At 39.0% G+C, this 16,852-nt stretch overlaps 1 protein-coding gene and 2 long non-coding RNA genes across 3 annotated transcripts in view; 2 read left to right on the plus strand and 1 right to left on the minus strand.

The window, feature by feature from the left end:
- Positions 1 to 1,261: 1,261 nt before the first annotated feature.
- On the plus strand, positions 1,262 to 8,072 carry LOC137452059 (uncharacterized). Its single transcript, XR_010989956.1, has 3 exons — positions 1,262 to 1,288; positions 3,012 to 3,087; positions 7,369 to 8,072. It is a non-coding gene; the product is annotated as an uncharacterized lncRNA (long non-coding RNA).
- LOC137452058 (uncharacterized) lies at positions 1,784 to 11,461 on the minus strand. Its single transcript, XR_010989955.1, has 4 exons — positions 11,230 to 11,461; positions 10,649 to 11,134; positions 3,298 to 3,444; positions 1,784 to 2,114 (listed from the first exon to the last, which is right to left on the minus strand). It is a non-coding gene; the product is annotated as an uncharacterized lncRNA (long non-coding RNA).
- A 135-nt stretch (positions 11,462 to 11,596) lies between these two features.
- WDR20 (WD repeat domain 20) overlaps positions 11,597 to 16,852 on the plus strand; it is a 47,864-nt gene continuing 42,608 nt past the window's right edge. Inside the window, 1 exon segment of the mRNA XM_068160151.1 lies at positions 11,597 to 11,882. Within this exon segment, the coding sequence (XP_068016252.1) occupies positions 11,619 to 11,882 (264 nt within the window). The 5' untranslated portion in view covers positions 11,597 to 11,618.

Genomic DNA, 16,852 nt, shown 5'->3' on the forward strand with positions numbered 1-16,852 from the left:
ATGTATGTCAGTATAATGCATCTGATCTACATTATGAAAGTAGGACAGACTAGAGTTATTAGAAGTCACCAGATTATTTGGTTATTTCTTAATTGGGGTGGTGCTGGTTAGTATTCACCAGGAAATATTTCTGTCTTTTCTCTCTCATCATTAGCAAAACAAGAGAGAGGAAAAACCCTCCAGGATGGCTCTTTCATCTGGGTGGAAATTGCATTGACTCCCTTGATTGACAAAACTGTTTTAGATGCTGACAGCCCAGGATTTCTGCATCTCCACATTATTTGAATTAGATATGTCTGGAATAGTTAAAGTACCTTTATTTTGTCAAATTCAAGTTACTTTTTAAATGCCTGGTGTTTACAATGAAAGCAGCAAGTTCAGTCTAACGAAGAAAATTACAAAATCAAACTATAAAAAAACTGATGACAGAATGCATTTTCTGTGTCACAGCAGATCTACAAAGCTAAGTTGCAGAATGGGATTGGGACAGTAGAAGAAGGGATTTTTCAGCTTTTCTTCCTCAGGGCATGGCAGCTCTTTCTAATGACTTGCCTAAAATTGTATTTCCTCAGACCATTTGTTCAAAATGAAGTATTTCTCTTACCTGTAAATTTGCAGAACTGTTCCGAGTTTTTTTCATCTGATAGAAATTGAGCTCTGAATTTATAGCAAAGATAACCATAACTTGGCTTCTTCTTAGTTGTCTGAGACAGAAAAGTACAATGGGATATTCTTTCATTTATTAATTTCTGCTTTCACATTCCATTATATTCTTTAATTTGCTGATATTTTAATCTTGACTTCCCTGCCTGTCACTGCATTTTTAAAGGTAAACATCATTATAGGTCATACAAGAAGTTTTTCTGTTTTGCAGTTTTGTAGAATTCATTCATGAAATAATAGTGAAACACCTGCATTTGCAATGCCTTCCTGCATTGCCTTCTGCTTGTCTGTTCTGTTTTGGAACTATATACATAAGTAACTCTTGCTTAAAACCCACAATTACGAATTAATCAGTGCCAGCATCACCTCTTTCAGAAGCATATTGAAATATGTCACGAGATTGGTGCCAAATGTACAACTTTGATATATCAGTATACAATTCATATTCAGAATTTATTGTCTCACTTGCATCGTTAGGCTCTTCAGCTAGAAACACGTGTTTTCATTGTGAAGTAATACAGATTCTAACAAAACCATGTGTTACTATATTCACTAATGTAAATGTTATCTTTATTAGACACCCTCTGGGTTGGTGAATGAGAAGCTCAGCATCTAGCTTTGATTGGTAAGTGGTGTAACTCTGTCCTACATAGACAGTACTACCCTTAAAGACATCGTTAGGAAAAAACCCTGAATAATTATCACACAATGTTATGTAGAGTACTTTTTGTAAATGTTAATGCTAGTAGTACTAGTAGCATCTGGGAATGATGCAAAGACTTTAGGTATGCAACCAATGTTTCAAAGCATGTACTATTAGCATCTCAAACAAGACACTGACAAAGAGTGTAACTGGATAGCTGATGAGTTGAGAATGCTTCTTTACAATTTCTTTGATTTGCCTTTCTTCCAAATATTCTCGTTGGTCTTCCTTCGAATTTAAGGTAATCTTTGTTCTACAGCCACGGAGTTTCTCTCAAATGAAATCTGAGAGTTTTAATGGCAGCACAAATGGCCAAATAGCAAGCTTTTTCGGAAATGAAGAGTTAATATAATTGTAATCAGAAATTCTTAAGCATGGACTACTTGTTAATGATGAACTTGTGCTTTACCCCCCTTCTGTGCCCAACAAATGCAACACCTGCAGCAACTACGCCATTTCAATGTATATGTCCCCAGTTCTCAAACTCCTGATTAAGCACAGCAGTACACAGCAACATATGAACTGCAACAGGAGTCTCTAAAGCAGAATTTCATTGACTAAAAATGAAACACAGGAGTGATGCTGTGTTGTGTGATGCCATCTTTATTCTTTTGCTATGCAAAGTCCAGTCAATGGTAATAACCTGACCAGGGCAAATTTGCTGCTAAAGTCAGAGACACAGTTATATCAGATTGTGCACTGCTGGTCCCACTATTGTTCTGCAGTGTGTTCACTTGGCATTAGATATCTGCAAGACAGAGAACAGCAAATTCCATTAATTAACATTTATTGTTATCAATGACAGCAAGAAAGCCTTGAACTGAAGGTGATAGGCATACTGCCTGTCTTTCTGCTTTGTGAGCACAGGCATGTTTGCAGTTGGGTAGACAGAGAAGTGACCCCAAGCTGATCCTGGAGACATCAGCATGAGCAATGTTTCTATAAAAGATCTGCTGCTGGACTTCACACTAGTAATGGAGTCAGCTTTGATTATCCTGTGCCTGGATCCATGATGGTCAGAGTGCTTGTCAGATTGTGTCATTCCCAGGATCCAGCCTTTTTTGGATTTTGTCCAGAGATCACAACAGAAGGCTTGAGCATTCTCAGGATATACTTGGATAGTATTTTACTGGCTAAGTCATATTAATAGCTAGCTTACTTGCAACTAATGAATTGCAGACTAGCTTCCTAATAAAGATTTTCTCACTGGAATAAAAAGTGTTGATAAACACCTATTTCAGACTGGAAGGCAAGAGTCTTCTCCTCATCCACTGGCTTATCAGCAGTTTGTACAGATTCACTGTTAATAAGAATAAATAAATCTGAACCCTTACTGCACGCACACTTGACTGTAGCATGTGGCTTTTAAACAGAGTGGAAAAATACATTTTTTTAAAATGTATGTCTTAAGAGCAAAAGGCAGAGAAATGTAATTATTATTTCAGATGTATCACTAATACTCCAGTGCATATTTTGGATTTCCACTTCACTCTGATTCTTAATTTGTTGCTTGAGTAGGACAAATAATTTTTTAAACGAGAAAATTAGTAGGATTTTTGGTGTGGTCATGCTAAATTGTATTATGAAGCAAGAAAAGTCATCACAAGATTTATTATCATTAATTAATTTCACATTTACATTCTAGGACGTCCCACATAACCTAGACTGGAGATTCTCACTGTCCTTTAACTGGAACACTACCTGTATAGGAATGCTCTGAGGTAATTATTTAATTTTATGACTAATCTTAAATGTTTCTGGGAGAATGAGAGATAGTGGCTTAGTTGATATCATGATGAGACTAATATGTTCATAATCCATTCAAGTCAAAATAATACTGCAAGGAAACACATTTCATTGAAGAGACATGTCACAGTATGAAGTTCTTCCTGTTGAGCACTGAATGGTAAAAAAGTCTGAAACCTATTTACCTTCCTATGTAAGATATGCTCCTATTTAATGTTCCTATTGAAGTTATGATTTAAACAGCCCCCTTTATTCATCTGTTTTGAATAAAGACCATGAGAGCCTTGTGCCTTGCTTCCAGCTGGTTTGCCCACAGTTCTCTTCTGTCACAGCTGTGGGAAGGAAAGAAGACAAGAAGTAGAACAAATCATAATTTATACTGATTAGAGAGATTATGGTTGAATTTTCAAAAATGAAGTCATGGAAAGAAACATACTGTAGCCACATTTCAGACTACCTTAGCAGAGCAACTAATCTTCATCAGCTAAGTCTGGCAGTAAAAGAGTAATTGTCTTTCTGCTGAATGTATTCATGCATGAAACCTTCACAAAGTCAGCCTATCACTTGGTTTAGACATGCAGCGGGAGAAGGAAAGAGAAACTGAACAAGATTCCTCAGGCATGGAGCAAATCAAGACAGGCATTGAGAATGCATTATTCTGACATACCATGTATCAAAGGCTGACTGGTTTCCTAACCCATCTATTAGAGGCAAGCAGCTTCCTTCTTTGTTGTTTAGAAGCTGACTGTGATCTTGCGCTTTGAAAAAGCTTTCATAATCATCTATTCTCACAGAAGTAAAATGCTACCTATTCAAAATAATGTTGACTTATGTTTCACAAATATAAATTATAAGGGTAAGCTGAAAGAATCACACAGTATTTGACTTTGGAAGGAATCTCTCATCCAAGCCCTCTGCTCAAGCAGAGCCATCTAAAGCAGTTCACAACTATGTTCATTAACAGCTGCTCTAAAATGAACTTTCTACAGGATGGGTGTCATCCTTTTGCAATCATACCAAGTGGACTACAGACACTCAGAATCTTAAAGCTAAATTTTCTACAGGAGCAGATGATTCCATCCTATCACACATGGCCTCAGTTCAAACAGCACAGATGAACAGAAATGAAATATATCTCTATTTGTGAATGGGGAGTGGCTGAAGAGAATATTAGACTGTTCATGTTTCTGAATACAAATTAAGGTAGTAGCACCCTAACTTGTGAGATTAATCCATGGAAGCAAAAGAGAGGCTTAGAAAGTATGTTAATAGTATACTAATGAGGACTCCTTCCAAGTACTCTCACTGTTCCTTCACTGAGCAAAGGCAGGAATATGGGTCTCTGTGTATCTACCTGTCCAGAAGCCGGGACATTTGAATTCAGTGTGAAGTCTGTCTAGTTTGCAATGCTGTTAGAATTCACCAGATGGAGCTAATACAGCAAATATAAATATTCTCTATAGAAGTCATACTGAACAGACCTCTATATATAGGTAGAGAGAGTAATATATATTTGTCCATGTGACACAGGAGTTTTAATTTATAAAAGTCTTTTTCAAGGTAACCCTCTCAGTGAGCCCATTACTTATAATAGTTACTGTGTTTCAGTATTTTGTGAATTATGTATTTGATGATTCAACCTTTCATCACCACCCCAGGAGCTGACAGCTGTCTCAGGAAACCTGTAGGTTAGATAAGTCTTGTTTATTTTAAAAATTATTTTTAAATCTCTAAACAAATATAAAATTACCTAGGTAAAATCAGAAGGATATATCTTGTCTTCCTCATAGAACTACTCATAGAATCAGTTTGGTTGGGAATGGCCTTTAAGATCATCGAGTCCAACCTAGATGTTATGCTTTTTTTGTATGTTTAAATGAAAATAATAAAGTTGTAATCATTAGTTTAAGCTTACAAATATTTACAGCTTTCCTTCTCCATAGAGACTGATCCTGCCTCCTAACACCATCTCCCAGATCTACTTTTATGCAGAGACTATGAACATATTTAGACTACATTACAGCTGTAGTCAGCTGGTCTTAAATTAGGAAATCCCAGTATGCCAGTGCATCTATCAAATGTCCTCATCTGTGTCAAATCACTGAATTGGGAAGTTAGTATTTGAAAACTGAAAGTAATTGCCTGTGGTCTTCTCAGACTGACACCTTATATTCTACCATGGTGGCATGGAAAGAATGCTATCATTATTACTATCAAAGTGTATGAAAATACATTAAGATTTATTATTTATCTACTCTGTGTTTAATTTTAGCACATTATACCTACTTATGAAAATAAAAACAACAGTAAACAAATAGACATGAGAGGGCATTTAACTGAAATGACTAAGCAGCTATTGGGGAATGACATAACTCATGTTATACCTAGTACTTGGTCATAGAAAGATGGAGGCAAAAGACAAGAAATGTCACACCTAGTGATTAAATGATTACTGCTAAGTATATGTTCCGTAAGAACATTATATTGTATGAGCAGTTTCAGGTAAACCAGAAAAGCAGGGACCCAAAAGCCTACTCTACATAGGTATGCTTCAAACCATACTTTTCTTAGTAATCCCATCATTTGCTTTATATGCAGCAAGAGAAAGAGAGCAGAAACTGATCAAGTCTCATTAAACATGGAGAAAGTCAAGAGTCCTAGTCAGACAGGCACTTAGACTGATGAAAGCCTGAGTGCTGGTAATTTTTTATGATTAAATTTTTTTGTGTGATGAAATTATAAGGTACATAAAGTAATGACATGCATCATAGCAATAAATCCCCATTCTCCTCAGCCAACCTCTGTCTTTAGATGACAAAATCCCTATAAGGGGAAAAAAATGTATGTTCCCACTTTGGAGAAAAATCGTATTGGGAAATTTTGTGTAGTTACACAGTTCCACTCACCACTTCCTAGATATGAGCAAGTTCTGAACACCTGATGGATGGTGAAGACTTGTGAATTCAACTTACACCCTTCTTGACTTGCAAACAAAAGTCATGAGCATGACCATGATAATGACCATAATGGGGCCAGCATATAATTCAGAGAAATAAGTTTTCCTTCCTTCAAATGTGCAATGATTCAACTAGTGCTAAATGAACAGCCTCTGCTATGCAGTATCCAAAGCTCCTGTGCTTCAGTGATCTTACAGAAAAGCACATTAAATGCCCTGTAAGAAGATAATCTATCTAAAACTTCAATGCTTCATCTAAACCAAATTTGAGATAGTCATTCAAGCCATGGAACTGAAATTATGACACTGATGAAAAATCTCCTCATGTGATTGGACAGAAGGCAAATAGTCATTCTTCTTCTGAAGTTCTCTGCAACATGTTTGAGATAATATTGCCTCATGTAAGAAAGGTGTTACGGGAATGTACAATGTGCTAACAAGTTTTCAGTTCCTCTTTGAGAAAGATATCAAAGCAACAAAGATAGATCTCACCATCCTTTAGGTAGATGACCTGGGAGAGACTGAGGAACCTAGGATAAATTCAACACACTCCTGCAAATACCTGCCTTATGTGCAAAATGCTCCGAGGCTCTTGATTCTGGTCACCTTTAAAACAATAATTCTTCACTTTAGACTAGTAATGCCTCCCTTTTCTAGGCTTTTGAAGTCTGTTCTTTCCAAGGATACTTTCCTCAGGTTTCCTTATTCTGCTTAAGAATTCTTAAGTCATACAGTGGCAGCCACTTTTCTTGCACGGATAATTGTTAACTAACTTGCTCACAACTAGACATTGCTTGGCTGCCCTGCAACACCTATCAATAACCATGTATCATAGCACAGTAACCACAAGCTTCCAAATGAAAACCAGCTGAATGCAATAACTGATTCTGATGGAAGACAAAATTATTTCCAACCATTTACATACTGAATCTTTTGTTGCTTGTTACAAACACACAAGTGTCTACTACAGATTGCAGTTTAGGAGTGTTCTGGGCCTTCTTGATGGCACCACATTCTCACACTGCAGTGCTGAAAAGCATCACTGTCCAGAAATTCCAGTTTTGTAAGAAACTCAGTTGTTCCTACTGGCCAACCATCAGACCTTACTTATTCACAGGTTTGTCATTCCCCTGATGGATTACAGCAATACTGCATGGATGTCTTCCAGATCAAAGAGTTTTGAGAAGTACATAACGCTGTAGCACATCTTAGAAACACAAACTATTTGTATGCATATCAAGCCAACAGCTCTGGCTTTCCATAGAATTTAAATTAAATTCATTATCTGTCTTATCTTCAGAAAATGTAATTTCCAGGATAGCTACAGCTTCAAGATAAGAACTGTTGTTGACAAGAACAGCAAGCACTCTTCACTATGAATGTAAGGTATAGCAGTTCAGGAGACAATTTACAGAGAGCTGATTACAAGCAGCAAAATGAAGTCTTCCAAAGACACAAGAGAGTTCACTGTCATTCAGTCCCAGCTGCGAAGCACGTTGCTTTTACCTTGCCTTCTTCAAACCAAATGTTTGTTTTTTAAAAATATTACTTTATTTTTAAGCAGTAAACACCTCTGAATTTCAAACCCAAAATGTTTCACAGATCTTGAAGGGGGATGAGGGTACAAGCAATATACAATGTATTCTCCCATAGCAGAAATGTACTTGGTAACACTCCTTTCCTTTGTAATATGTATCATAGTGCATTATCTCATGTATTTAGTGTTAAATGTATGTAGTGGTTAAGAAGAGATTCTTAATGCAAATGAGGAGCTATGAAACTATGCCATAAACATTTTCTCATGATGAAAGCAAGTTAGATGTACTTTTAAAGTCCATCTATGTAATTGTAAATATATTTCCAACACCACTTCTTTTTCTTCTCATTTTAACTGGAACTTACATGCCATTATGCCGTTCTCCTCACCAGCATCAATCTTTTGATTGGTTCATATGTGTTGCTTATGTATCTATGTATCTCTCTCTCTGTTAGTAATTCACACACATTGACAATATTAAAATTTGACAGTGCAGAGCATTTGACTCTTTTTGACTCTTATGCCAGTGTCACACTAAATACCTAAACTGGTTTGGGCATCAGAACTCCAAGCAGGACTTGACAGATATACTATAGTTGACAGGCACTCCAGTAATAGTCTCCTGATACCTGCCTCATAATCTGCGGGCAGCACACACTGCAATAAATTCTGTCTGTATGATGGAATATGGTTGCAGTCACCATCTTTTGTTTTGTTTTGTTGTTTTCTGGAGCGCCAACATCAATTGTTGCACTTTTTGGGAAGTAACAGACAGCATTTCAATTCAACCATGGAAAAATTCTGTTGATAACTATATTTGTGTTAACTAAGTGTAAGGTTTTACAGCAAAACCATTAACCTGTCTGTTCCCCCAACACAGAAGCAGAGGAAGAAAACAACATGCAAAATCCCCCATTCTGTGTTAAGACGGGGTGAAATAAGAGTTTACTGAATAAATGGAATACAATGAACAATTATCATAGTCTGTTTGTAGAAAAAGCATGGCAGAAAGCAGCAGCAAGCAGAAGCAAGAGAGCTAAAAAGCCAAGTCAGTGAGCTATTCCTCCATTCCTCCATGTCCTGCTGCCATCTCAGCAGAAGAGAGCTAACACACATAACCGGGAACCCAAAACCAGCAACCAGAACAGAAAGCTTCCCATGTTTCAATCTCAACTTCAAGCCTTGTAATGCTTTGCTCCAGCCAGCACTTTCCTTTTGAAGCTGGCATGAGGCAGGATGGTATGAATAGCAGCAGACTAAAACTCAACCTATGACACCAAGTTTCAAGGCTACAGTTTCCTCATGGCCAACAAAAGCACTATTAATACCACATCCTGAAAAACTGCAGGACTAATTTGTGCCCTGCATAAATCAATCTCAAAGGACCACACTGTTTTATTGCTAATGAATTTTGCTCATGTCTGTTTTCCGATTTTTCAAAACATTTCCAAGAAGTAAAGGCATGATACTGCAGTAAATCTGACAAGACTTCTATTTATTACTCATGCAGTGCATACAGAGGTGTCCTCATAGAACCAATTAAAAACTGTCATCTTTAGTTAGCTTGAAACAGAAGAATCTATGAGACAGAGAATGTCTTCAGAAGGCTTCTCTCTGTAACTGCCTTTTCCCCATTCTTTAACCAAGTATTTGATGAGTATTGTTGATAGGGCTGTAAAATAGTGTTCTTGTGACTTGCAGCTGTGTTTTTCAAATGAGTATTTGTCTTGGATTCTCTGTGGAAGCTCTCAGCAGCTTTTATTGATGTTTCTTGGTAAATGTTGAAACACTACATCATATTTTTTGCCTCTCTGCACCATCATGTACTGCTGATAATCAGGTACTTGTTCACTTTGTTTATTCTTTGGATCACACCCATTCCATCAGTAGCAGATAGCCTGATTTGTGCCTACCAGTTTCCTGCTTTGTTGCTTGATCTATCCAATGTTGTCAGTGTGCAACAAATAAGACATACTAAGTATGCCTGCTTAGAGCAACACTTTTTGTTTAATACTTCTCTGTTTTAAATAATTTTTACTAAAGATCCTTGTACTTCCTGCTCTTCACTCAGTGACTGAAAACATTGACCTCTTCCCTTTCATGAAATTTCTGCATGAAAGAACCACTCTCAAGACAACAATTCTTATAATTGTAGGTCTGCTCACCTACTTTATGTGCTTTCAGGTCATCAAGACCATCTGGCAGGGCTGGCTGATAAGCTGACAAGTTCTACTGGTCATTACTGATATTCTTTACCTTAAGAATTTCAAGGAAGACTTCAATACCCAGCATTTTGGAAGTTTAGGTACATGTACTTGTTCAGATACTCACATAAATACTCTGCATGAGTTAATGTACAGATCCATTGTTTCATGCAGTTGCTGTTTCAACAGCAGGACAGTATTTAGCTGCAAGCTAAACTAAATTGAACTAAACTGATTGAAAGTGTATCCTTTTAACTCCCTGAGTCTGAGTGGACTTGTGTGGTTGAGCTGATCTAGTGGAAGGAAAGGGAGGTCCTGGTTCCCTCTGGCTCTGCTGTGTGTTCCTGCACCCTCCCTTACATAGTCAGCATTTTCTATTTAATCCTGTTCATAGAATCATAGAATGCTCGAGGTTGGAAGAAACCTCCAGAGATCAAGTTCAACCCCATTTCTTTCTGAAATGAGGTCAGATGAGCACTGCTGCTGGTGAAGGAAGCAGCAGCAGGAGATAGTCACAATCAAGAGACAGGTCGACTCCTTTGGTAGCCGCTGCATTACAGCAACACAGCAGTGGCATGAAGCTATAAAGTATGGGGTTTTTTAATTGTTAGCATAAAATGATCTATCTCTGTGCTGTTCATCTTCCCCTAGCTGCACATTCCCAAATGAGTCCTTATTTCAGCTCTATCAATTTTGTGATCAGTTGGATCAGCCTAGATCCTGATCGACAGCTTGCATACTCGGGAACCTGCCATTTCTTTGTGTGTTAGTTTTCCAGACTCACCTTTTGGATGCATGATTACTAGAACTGATGCAAGGGAGGTAATGGAAATACAAACCTGAGTAGAGAGGTCAAAGCTCTTTTTAACAGTTGGATATCAGTCTTAGATTGAGTCAATCATGAAGCGGTAGTTGGACAAATTCTTTAAGCTAAAACTGCTGCCAGAAGAAACAGTCCTGCCTCCCTGCCCAGTGAAAATAATCCACCTTTATGCTACTTCTTTCTGACATTGTTCACTGTGCAAGAGTTAGTTGTATTGCTGCACAATGCTCAGAACAATGAGGCGTTATATGAAAACCAGTTTTTCAGGTTAACATTTCAAATGAACTCCCCAGCTGGGCTCTGTGCAGCTGACAGTTTAGAGGCTAGTGCAGAGCTAGAGAGATGGTGGTACTGTCTCCTTCAGGGGCAGCGTGGACTTAACATGAAACGTCAAATCTGCACGCTTCTACGTGCAGTCTCTTAACTGTCTTGCCCATGAGACTCTTCCAGCAGGGTGTAGCAACTGAGCAGTTCAGGAGCTGGCAGGTGCACCGCCAGTAACCTGTGGACAAAGCAGGCCAGGACTAAGTCAAACAAGCCCAAGAGCGTTGCCAGATTGGTGGCACTGAGCGGCTGTCTCGTAGTGGGGGCTCTCACCTAGGCGCCATCACTCCTACAAAACGGGGCTGCCCCAGCGCGCGCGCGCTGACACCTCCGGTCGTGGCGGTCACCATCTCAGTCCACGCTCTGCCAAGTGACAGATATCCACATACTAAGGCGACGGGTCCCTGCGGGCCCGAAAAAACTCTCCTCGCGCACAGCAGCCGAAGCCCGATTCACCTCTTCCCTCATCGCCTACAGCACTCAGACACCTCCGCTCCGCCGCCATCTTGAGCAGCCCGCCCTGCGCAGACGCGCCGTAAACAGGCGCCACCGCTCCTCCCCCTTACGCCGTTTGCGTGGCCGCCTCCGCGCAGGGTTGCGCGAGCGCCGCCGGCGGCGGCGGTTGCGCAGTGGCGGTACATCCGGGCACTGGAGCAGGATGAATGCTCCTTTCCAAGATGGCGGCGGAGGGAGGAGGGAAGGAGATGAACGAGATTAAGACCCAGTTCACTACCCGGGAGGGGCTGTACAAGCTGCTGAGCCACTCGGAGTACAGCCGGCCTAACCGGGTGCCCTTCAACTCGCAGGGATCCAACCCGGTCCGCGTTTCCTTCGTTAACGTCAACGACCAGAGCGGCAACGGGGACCGGCTGTGTTTCAATGTGGGCCGGGAGCTCTACTTTTACATCTACAAGGGGGTCCGCAAGGTACCGGGGCTCGGCGGCCGGGCTATGGGGGAGTGGCGGGGCTCTACGCCGGCCGCTTGCTGAGGGTCCGCCAGCTGCCACTGGGGTGTGGGAGTGCTGCCGCGGGGGGCTGCGCCGTGGGCGGGGGGCAGAGGGTGGGCCACCTCTCCGTCGACCCTCCGCTGGCGGCCTTGCGGTTGGCAGATTCTCCGTTGCGGACTGTTATGACTAGGGCTTCAGCCACTCTCCCGATTAACTGGCTGGTGGGGTAGCGGTTAGAGGAGGGGGAATATAGGCCTGCGCTGGAGGGCTGTGTGAGGGAACTGGCACTGTCTCAGTGCTAATTGTCAACGTCAAATACGGCAGGGGTGTGCTTGTGGGCCCTTTGGAGGGATGCGACTGCTCAGGCCCTCCTTCGTGTGCAAAAATGAGGGTTGGCTTTCCATTGGCAACGCAACCTTAGGCCTCCTTCACCTGCTGCTTCTGGTCTGAGTTTGCTGGACATTAATGCCTGTGTTGGTTATACTGGTGTCAGATCCCTGTTTCCAGTATCTTTCTGGCTTTGACTGAATAGCTGCAGTATTCACTGTAGTTTTAGGCCTCTGTTGTGACTTTCAAGTGTGAACTGATTTCAGAACTGTTTTGAAATGTGACAAATGTGAGCCATGTGAGAAGTGTGAACAGTGCCATGACCTGAGTTTTGAAAGTTAGGTAATTAACACAGAGAAAGTTGCTTTTATAGTAAAGAACCACTGATACACTTAAGAGAGACTCTTTACCTCTCATTATTTGATGCAGGACTATCAGTACATTCATTTGATCTCTCAAGTCACCCTTTTATAAAAAACCCTTTCTACATGTTGATTTAGGGAAAGATTCAGAATCTTTCAGATGATTCAGAAGTGCTGAGTTAACATGTCTCACTCATAATACATTTAAACAGATATAATGATTGTCAGCTTTCTATTTTATGTTTCAGAAAGTGGGTGTTCCTTATATTACATACTTGGGACTTGACTGCCATAATGTGAATAAGTTGAAATTTGCTCTTAGCCCACCATTCACCAGGGGATGAAAGCACAGAGAACTAGTGGCATGTGCATGGCGGTGCCGGAAGTTCGTAGATTAGCAGTGAATTATACCTGAATCTGCTGTGTCCTAAACTCGTGCCTGTAGCCTTCCTCCTCTGTATGAAATGTAAACACCAACTGGAGAACAGAGACTACGTGGTTATCTGTGACAGACTTAACAGACGTGTTCTGTATAATTACATGGAAATGTGTGTATGGATTTTAGGTTTGCCCATTAATGAATTTTAATAATCTAGTTAAGTTTTGAATATACTTAGACAATAGTTTATTTAACCATGTGATGAGTATTTTGTGTCATGCATTACTTGCTATTTATAAACGGTTGCTGTCTTTACCATTTCTAAGGTATTATGGGTGGCAATATCTCTGAAAATCTACATCCTAAAACATTACCATGTTTGGATTCTGGTAATTTTATGTTCCTTTTTCCCCATACAGTTTAACTGCAGGGTTCTCTCACTTAGATTAGGGAGCAGGCCTTTATGTAGTGTAGCAGTGATACGTGTGATTCTTGCAAGTTATCTTGGTCATCTTTTGCCATGCTTCTGAAAAACAAAAATCTAAAGTCTGAAACTTCATTGAAAATAGGGAACCAAATAGCTTTTTCAAATTAAAAAAAAAAAAGTACTTTGAGCTGACTACTGTAATTTAATCTATATATTTTCAAGATGCTAAAAGCTGCTGGTGTAATACACAGTGACCAAGAAAGTTTTAGTTAGATTAACTTGTGACTTTTGAGACGTACCTGTTAAGGTGCTAAATACTCTTTTTTCCTCTGAGCAGTGTAAAACATACTCACTGTTGGAACAGAATTTGTTTCAATGACCTTTTACAGTGATAACAATGTAAAATACACCGTATATTCTATATGTATAATACATTAACTTAAGCAAAGAGAACCTAGAGAAAGAGCTGAAATAGATTGAAATATACTTAAGAAAAATGCTTTAAATGATAAAGGGGTACATGGTCTGTCTTAAACTTGTAATACTTGCTTAGTGGAATTTATTTTGAAACTACTCAATTGGTAGTAATGTTTTTGTCTGTGTACAAAGCTGACGTAACAGACTAACAGTTTTTCAATTGATTATTTGAGTTTTTCAGAACAAAAAGTTCAATAGTGTGGTTCTGCTAAAAGGTAGATGACTATTTTTACCTAAATTGACAGGATGTAATTCTGCCTTAAACTGGACAAGCTATCAACCTTTACAAGCCTTCGTGATCTTGAGGGCAGGAGGAGTAGAGGGACTTAATCTGTAGAAGACCAACCTATTTGTGATCTGCTGCATGATACAGATGTTAATAATGTCCGTTTTAGCTGTTAGTTCATAATTATCTAAGCATCCCTTTAAAAAAGTTTCCCTAATTACTTTATAATTTTCATTTTGGCTAAATCAGAATATTGGAGTATGAGTTGAATTTAGTGAAGCTGTACTGTGTTGTGTATCGGGTAGCTAGGTTTTGTCTGTTGTTTTTTTTAAATCGTATATTTTAAGGTCTGCTTCTTTTCTTGCTAAGAAAATGTTGTAGTTTTACTAAAATGAGAGAAAGAACCACAAGGATATTATTTTAAGTAACTATGTTAGATACTGAGATGATTCTTGCATCAGTAATCCATTGTAAATCAGTATGCATCAAGTAAGTGTCACACTTAAGCTGTGAATGGCATTTAAGAATACATGATATAATATCGAGTCCAAGATACCACTTGAAAGAGTATTTCTTGAAATCAGTGATGTTAAGCTTTCTTCTTTTAGTTTCCCTTAAATCCTAAATATTGCATCTGCTATATTTAGTTTGTAAGTCATCTTCTCAGGTAGACTGCTAATGTATGTGTTCTGTTTAGGATGTTTAACTTATCCCTGGAAACATTTTTTTCATTACACATTTCTTCAACCTTGATCCTTCTTCCAAGAAACTTGATCAAAAAGTTATGTCTCCTGTTCAGGACAGTGATGAAGATATTGGAGTACAAACAATGATAGTAGTGTGGTAGAAAGAGGAAGAGTGTTTTGAACAGCATTTCAAGCTGTCTGTAGAGACTTCTTGAAGCTAAAGCATTTTTTTTCCAACTTTGTTTTTCAACTATTTGAAATGGAAGCTGAGATTTTACTGATTTTTGTTTCCATGATATCACTAAACTTTACCATTTCCATGCAACACTATCATGTTTCCATATTTTCTATGCCATAGAAAACACATCAGTTATGAGCCAGTGCATAGTTGTCTTTATAAAAAAAAAAATTAATCTTTTTTTGTGTTAAGAGAGCAGCACAGGCTTCCAGAACACTAATGCTTTCTGCTCTGGATCCATTGAAAAAAGAAGTGAACCTATAGTTTAATAAGGAGAAATTAAACTGTAATGGAATGAGATGTGGTTACTGTACTTAAGTATATAATTATTGTCAACTGCACTGTTAGTGGGCTTTCCCTTTCAGTCATTCTTAACTTCAACTTTAAAGTTAGATGTGTACAGTGATCCCTTGTTAAACAGAAGGGGTAAATGTTTGTCAATACAACTGATACAGTGACAGCTGAAAATGATGGTCTAGCAGTAAAGTATCCTCTCAGCAGTGCTCTTCTATGTCCTTGCTGTCTTTGTCAGTGCTTCACCTCTGTTTGAGCTTGTTTAACTTGCTAAACCAGGAGGACTTGCTATTTTTCCGGGAAGATTTTCTCTTGATTTGGTTAGTTGCACTGTCTCCTTGGGGTTAGATAGTAGCAAACCCATCAGAGTGATTTGTTCTTGGGGAATTGATAATTTTGATTGGGAGAGTTATAGGTCTTAAAGGAAGCATTTTCGACTATTTTAGGGATTTGCCTCTTCAGTGAGTAGGGTTATAATTTAATAATGCAAAGATTAATGCTCAAACTATGATTCAGTGATGCCTTGGATGGGTTGCCTTTTCCTGCATCCCCAAATCAGGAGTGAGGGCTGTTACTTGGTTCTTGCTTATGAGACAGTCTTGCAGTGCTTAAATATGTTTTGTGGCTAGCTTTGCAAAATGATTTATTAGGCGATTCATTAGGCTGGAAAGGGAGTGCTCTCTCATCTTCCTTGCCTTAGGAGTGACTGACAAAGCAAGGCTTTCCAGATTACTGCTGACATAAACTATCAAACCTATTTCTCTTTCTGCTAGGAAGCTAGTGTATTTTCCTTTAAGAAATTGTATGTATGATAATTAAAGTGGTGTTCTCTGTGTATTGTAAAGGTTTACGGGCACATTAGTCTGCAGCTGTCACTGTGATGGTCATGTGCAGGTACATACTGGCAGCAGTGTTGTATGTGCAGTCTTAGCATTTATGTGTCTTCGGGAAGTCATGAAATTTGAATGTGTAGTTTACCTTCTTATGTTATGCTTTTTGCATTGTATTTAAATTCCAGCCACATACTCTATTTGTTAATGGGTGACAGACTTTCCTTATGCTGATTGTTTCATTTTTTGGAACCTCTTTTTTGTGAAGGGAGGCTTTCTCTTCAGTACTACTTTTTCCTGCAACTACCTAAGGCATCAGTCTGTCAGTAACTGTAGAATATTGCATTATCTTGTGATTGTCTTGGAGTAGAAGGATATGTAGGTGATAAACTCAGGTTGGTGGAGGAATGGAGGGCAGAATCTGTTGGCTGTCTTCTTAACCTGACATTGAGCATCTGGCTTAGAAGTAATTATATTTGTAATAAGATGAAAGTAATCTCATCTCTCAACTTCTTTTATTAAGAGTTAGCATACTGTCAGTTCCTGGTTATCAGTGAAAATACTGATGCCGTATGTAATTCCTTCCTTTGCAGTTCTCCAAATTACCTTTTTTATGTCTGACTTGTTACTGGCATCTTCTTTGTCCAGATGAGAAGTGTTATTCTTGCTGGTGACTTCCATTCGATAGACTGTTTATCTAAGT

The sequence above is a fragment of the Melanerpes formicivorus genome, unplaced genomic scaffold, assembly GCF_026170545.1.
Source record: "Melanerpes formicivorus ecotype bairdi unplaced genomic scaffold, bMelFor1.0.p_v2 SCAF_48, whole genome shotgun sequence".
NCBI lineage: Eukaryota > Metazoa > Chordata > Aves > Piciformes > Picidae > Melanerpes > Melanerpes formicivorus.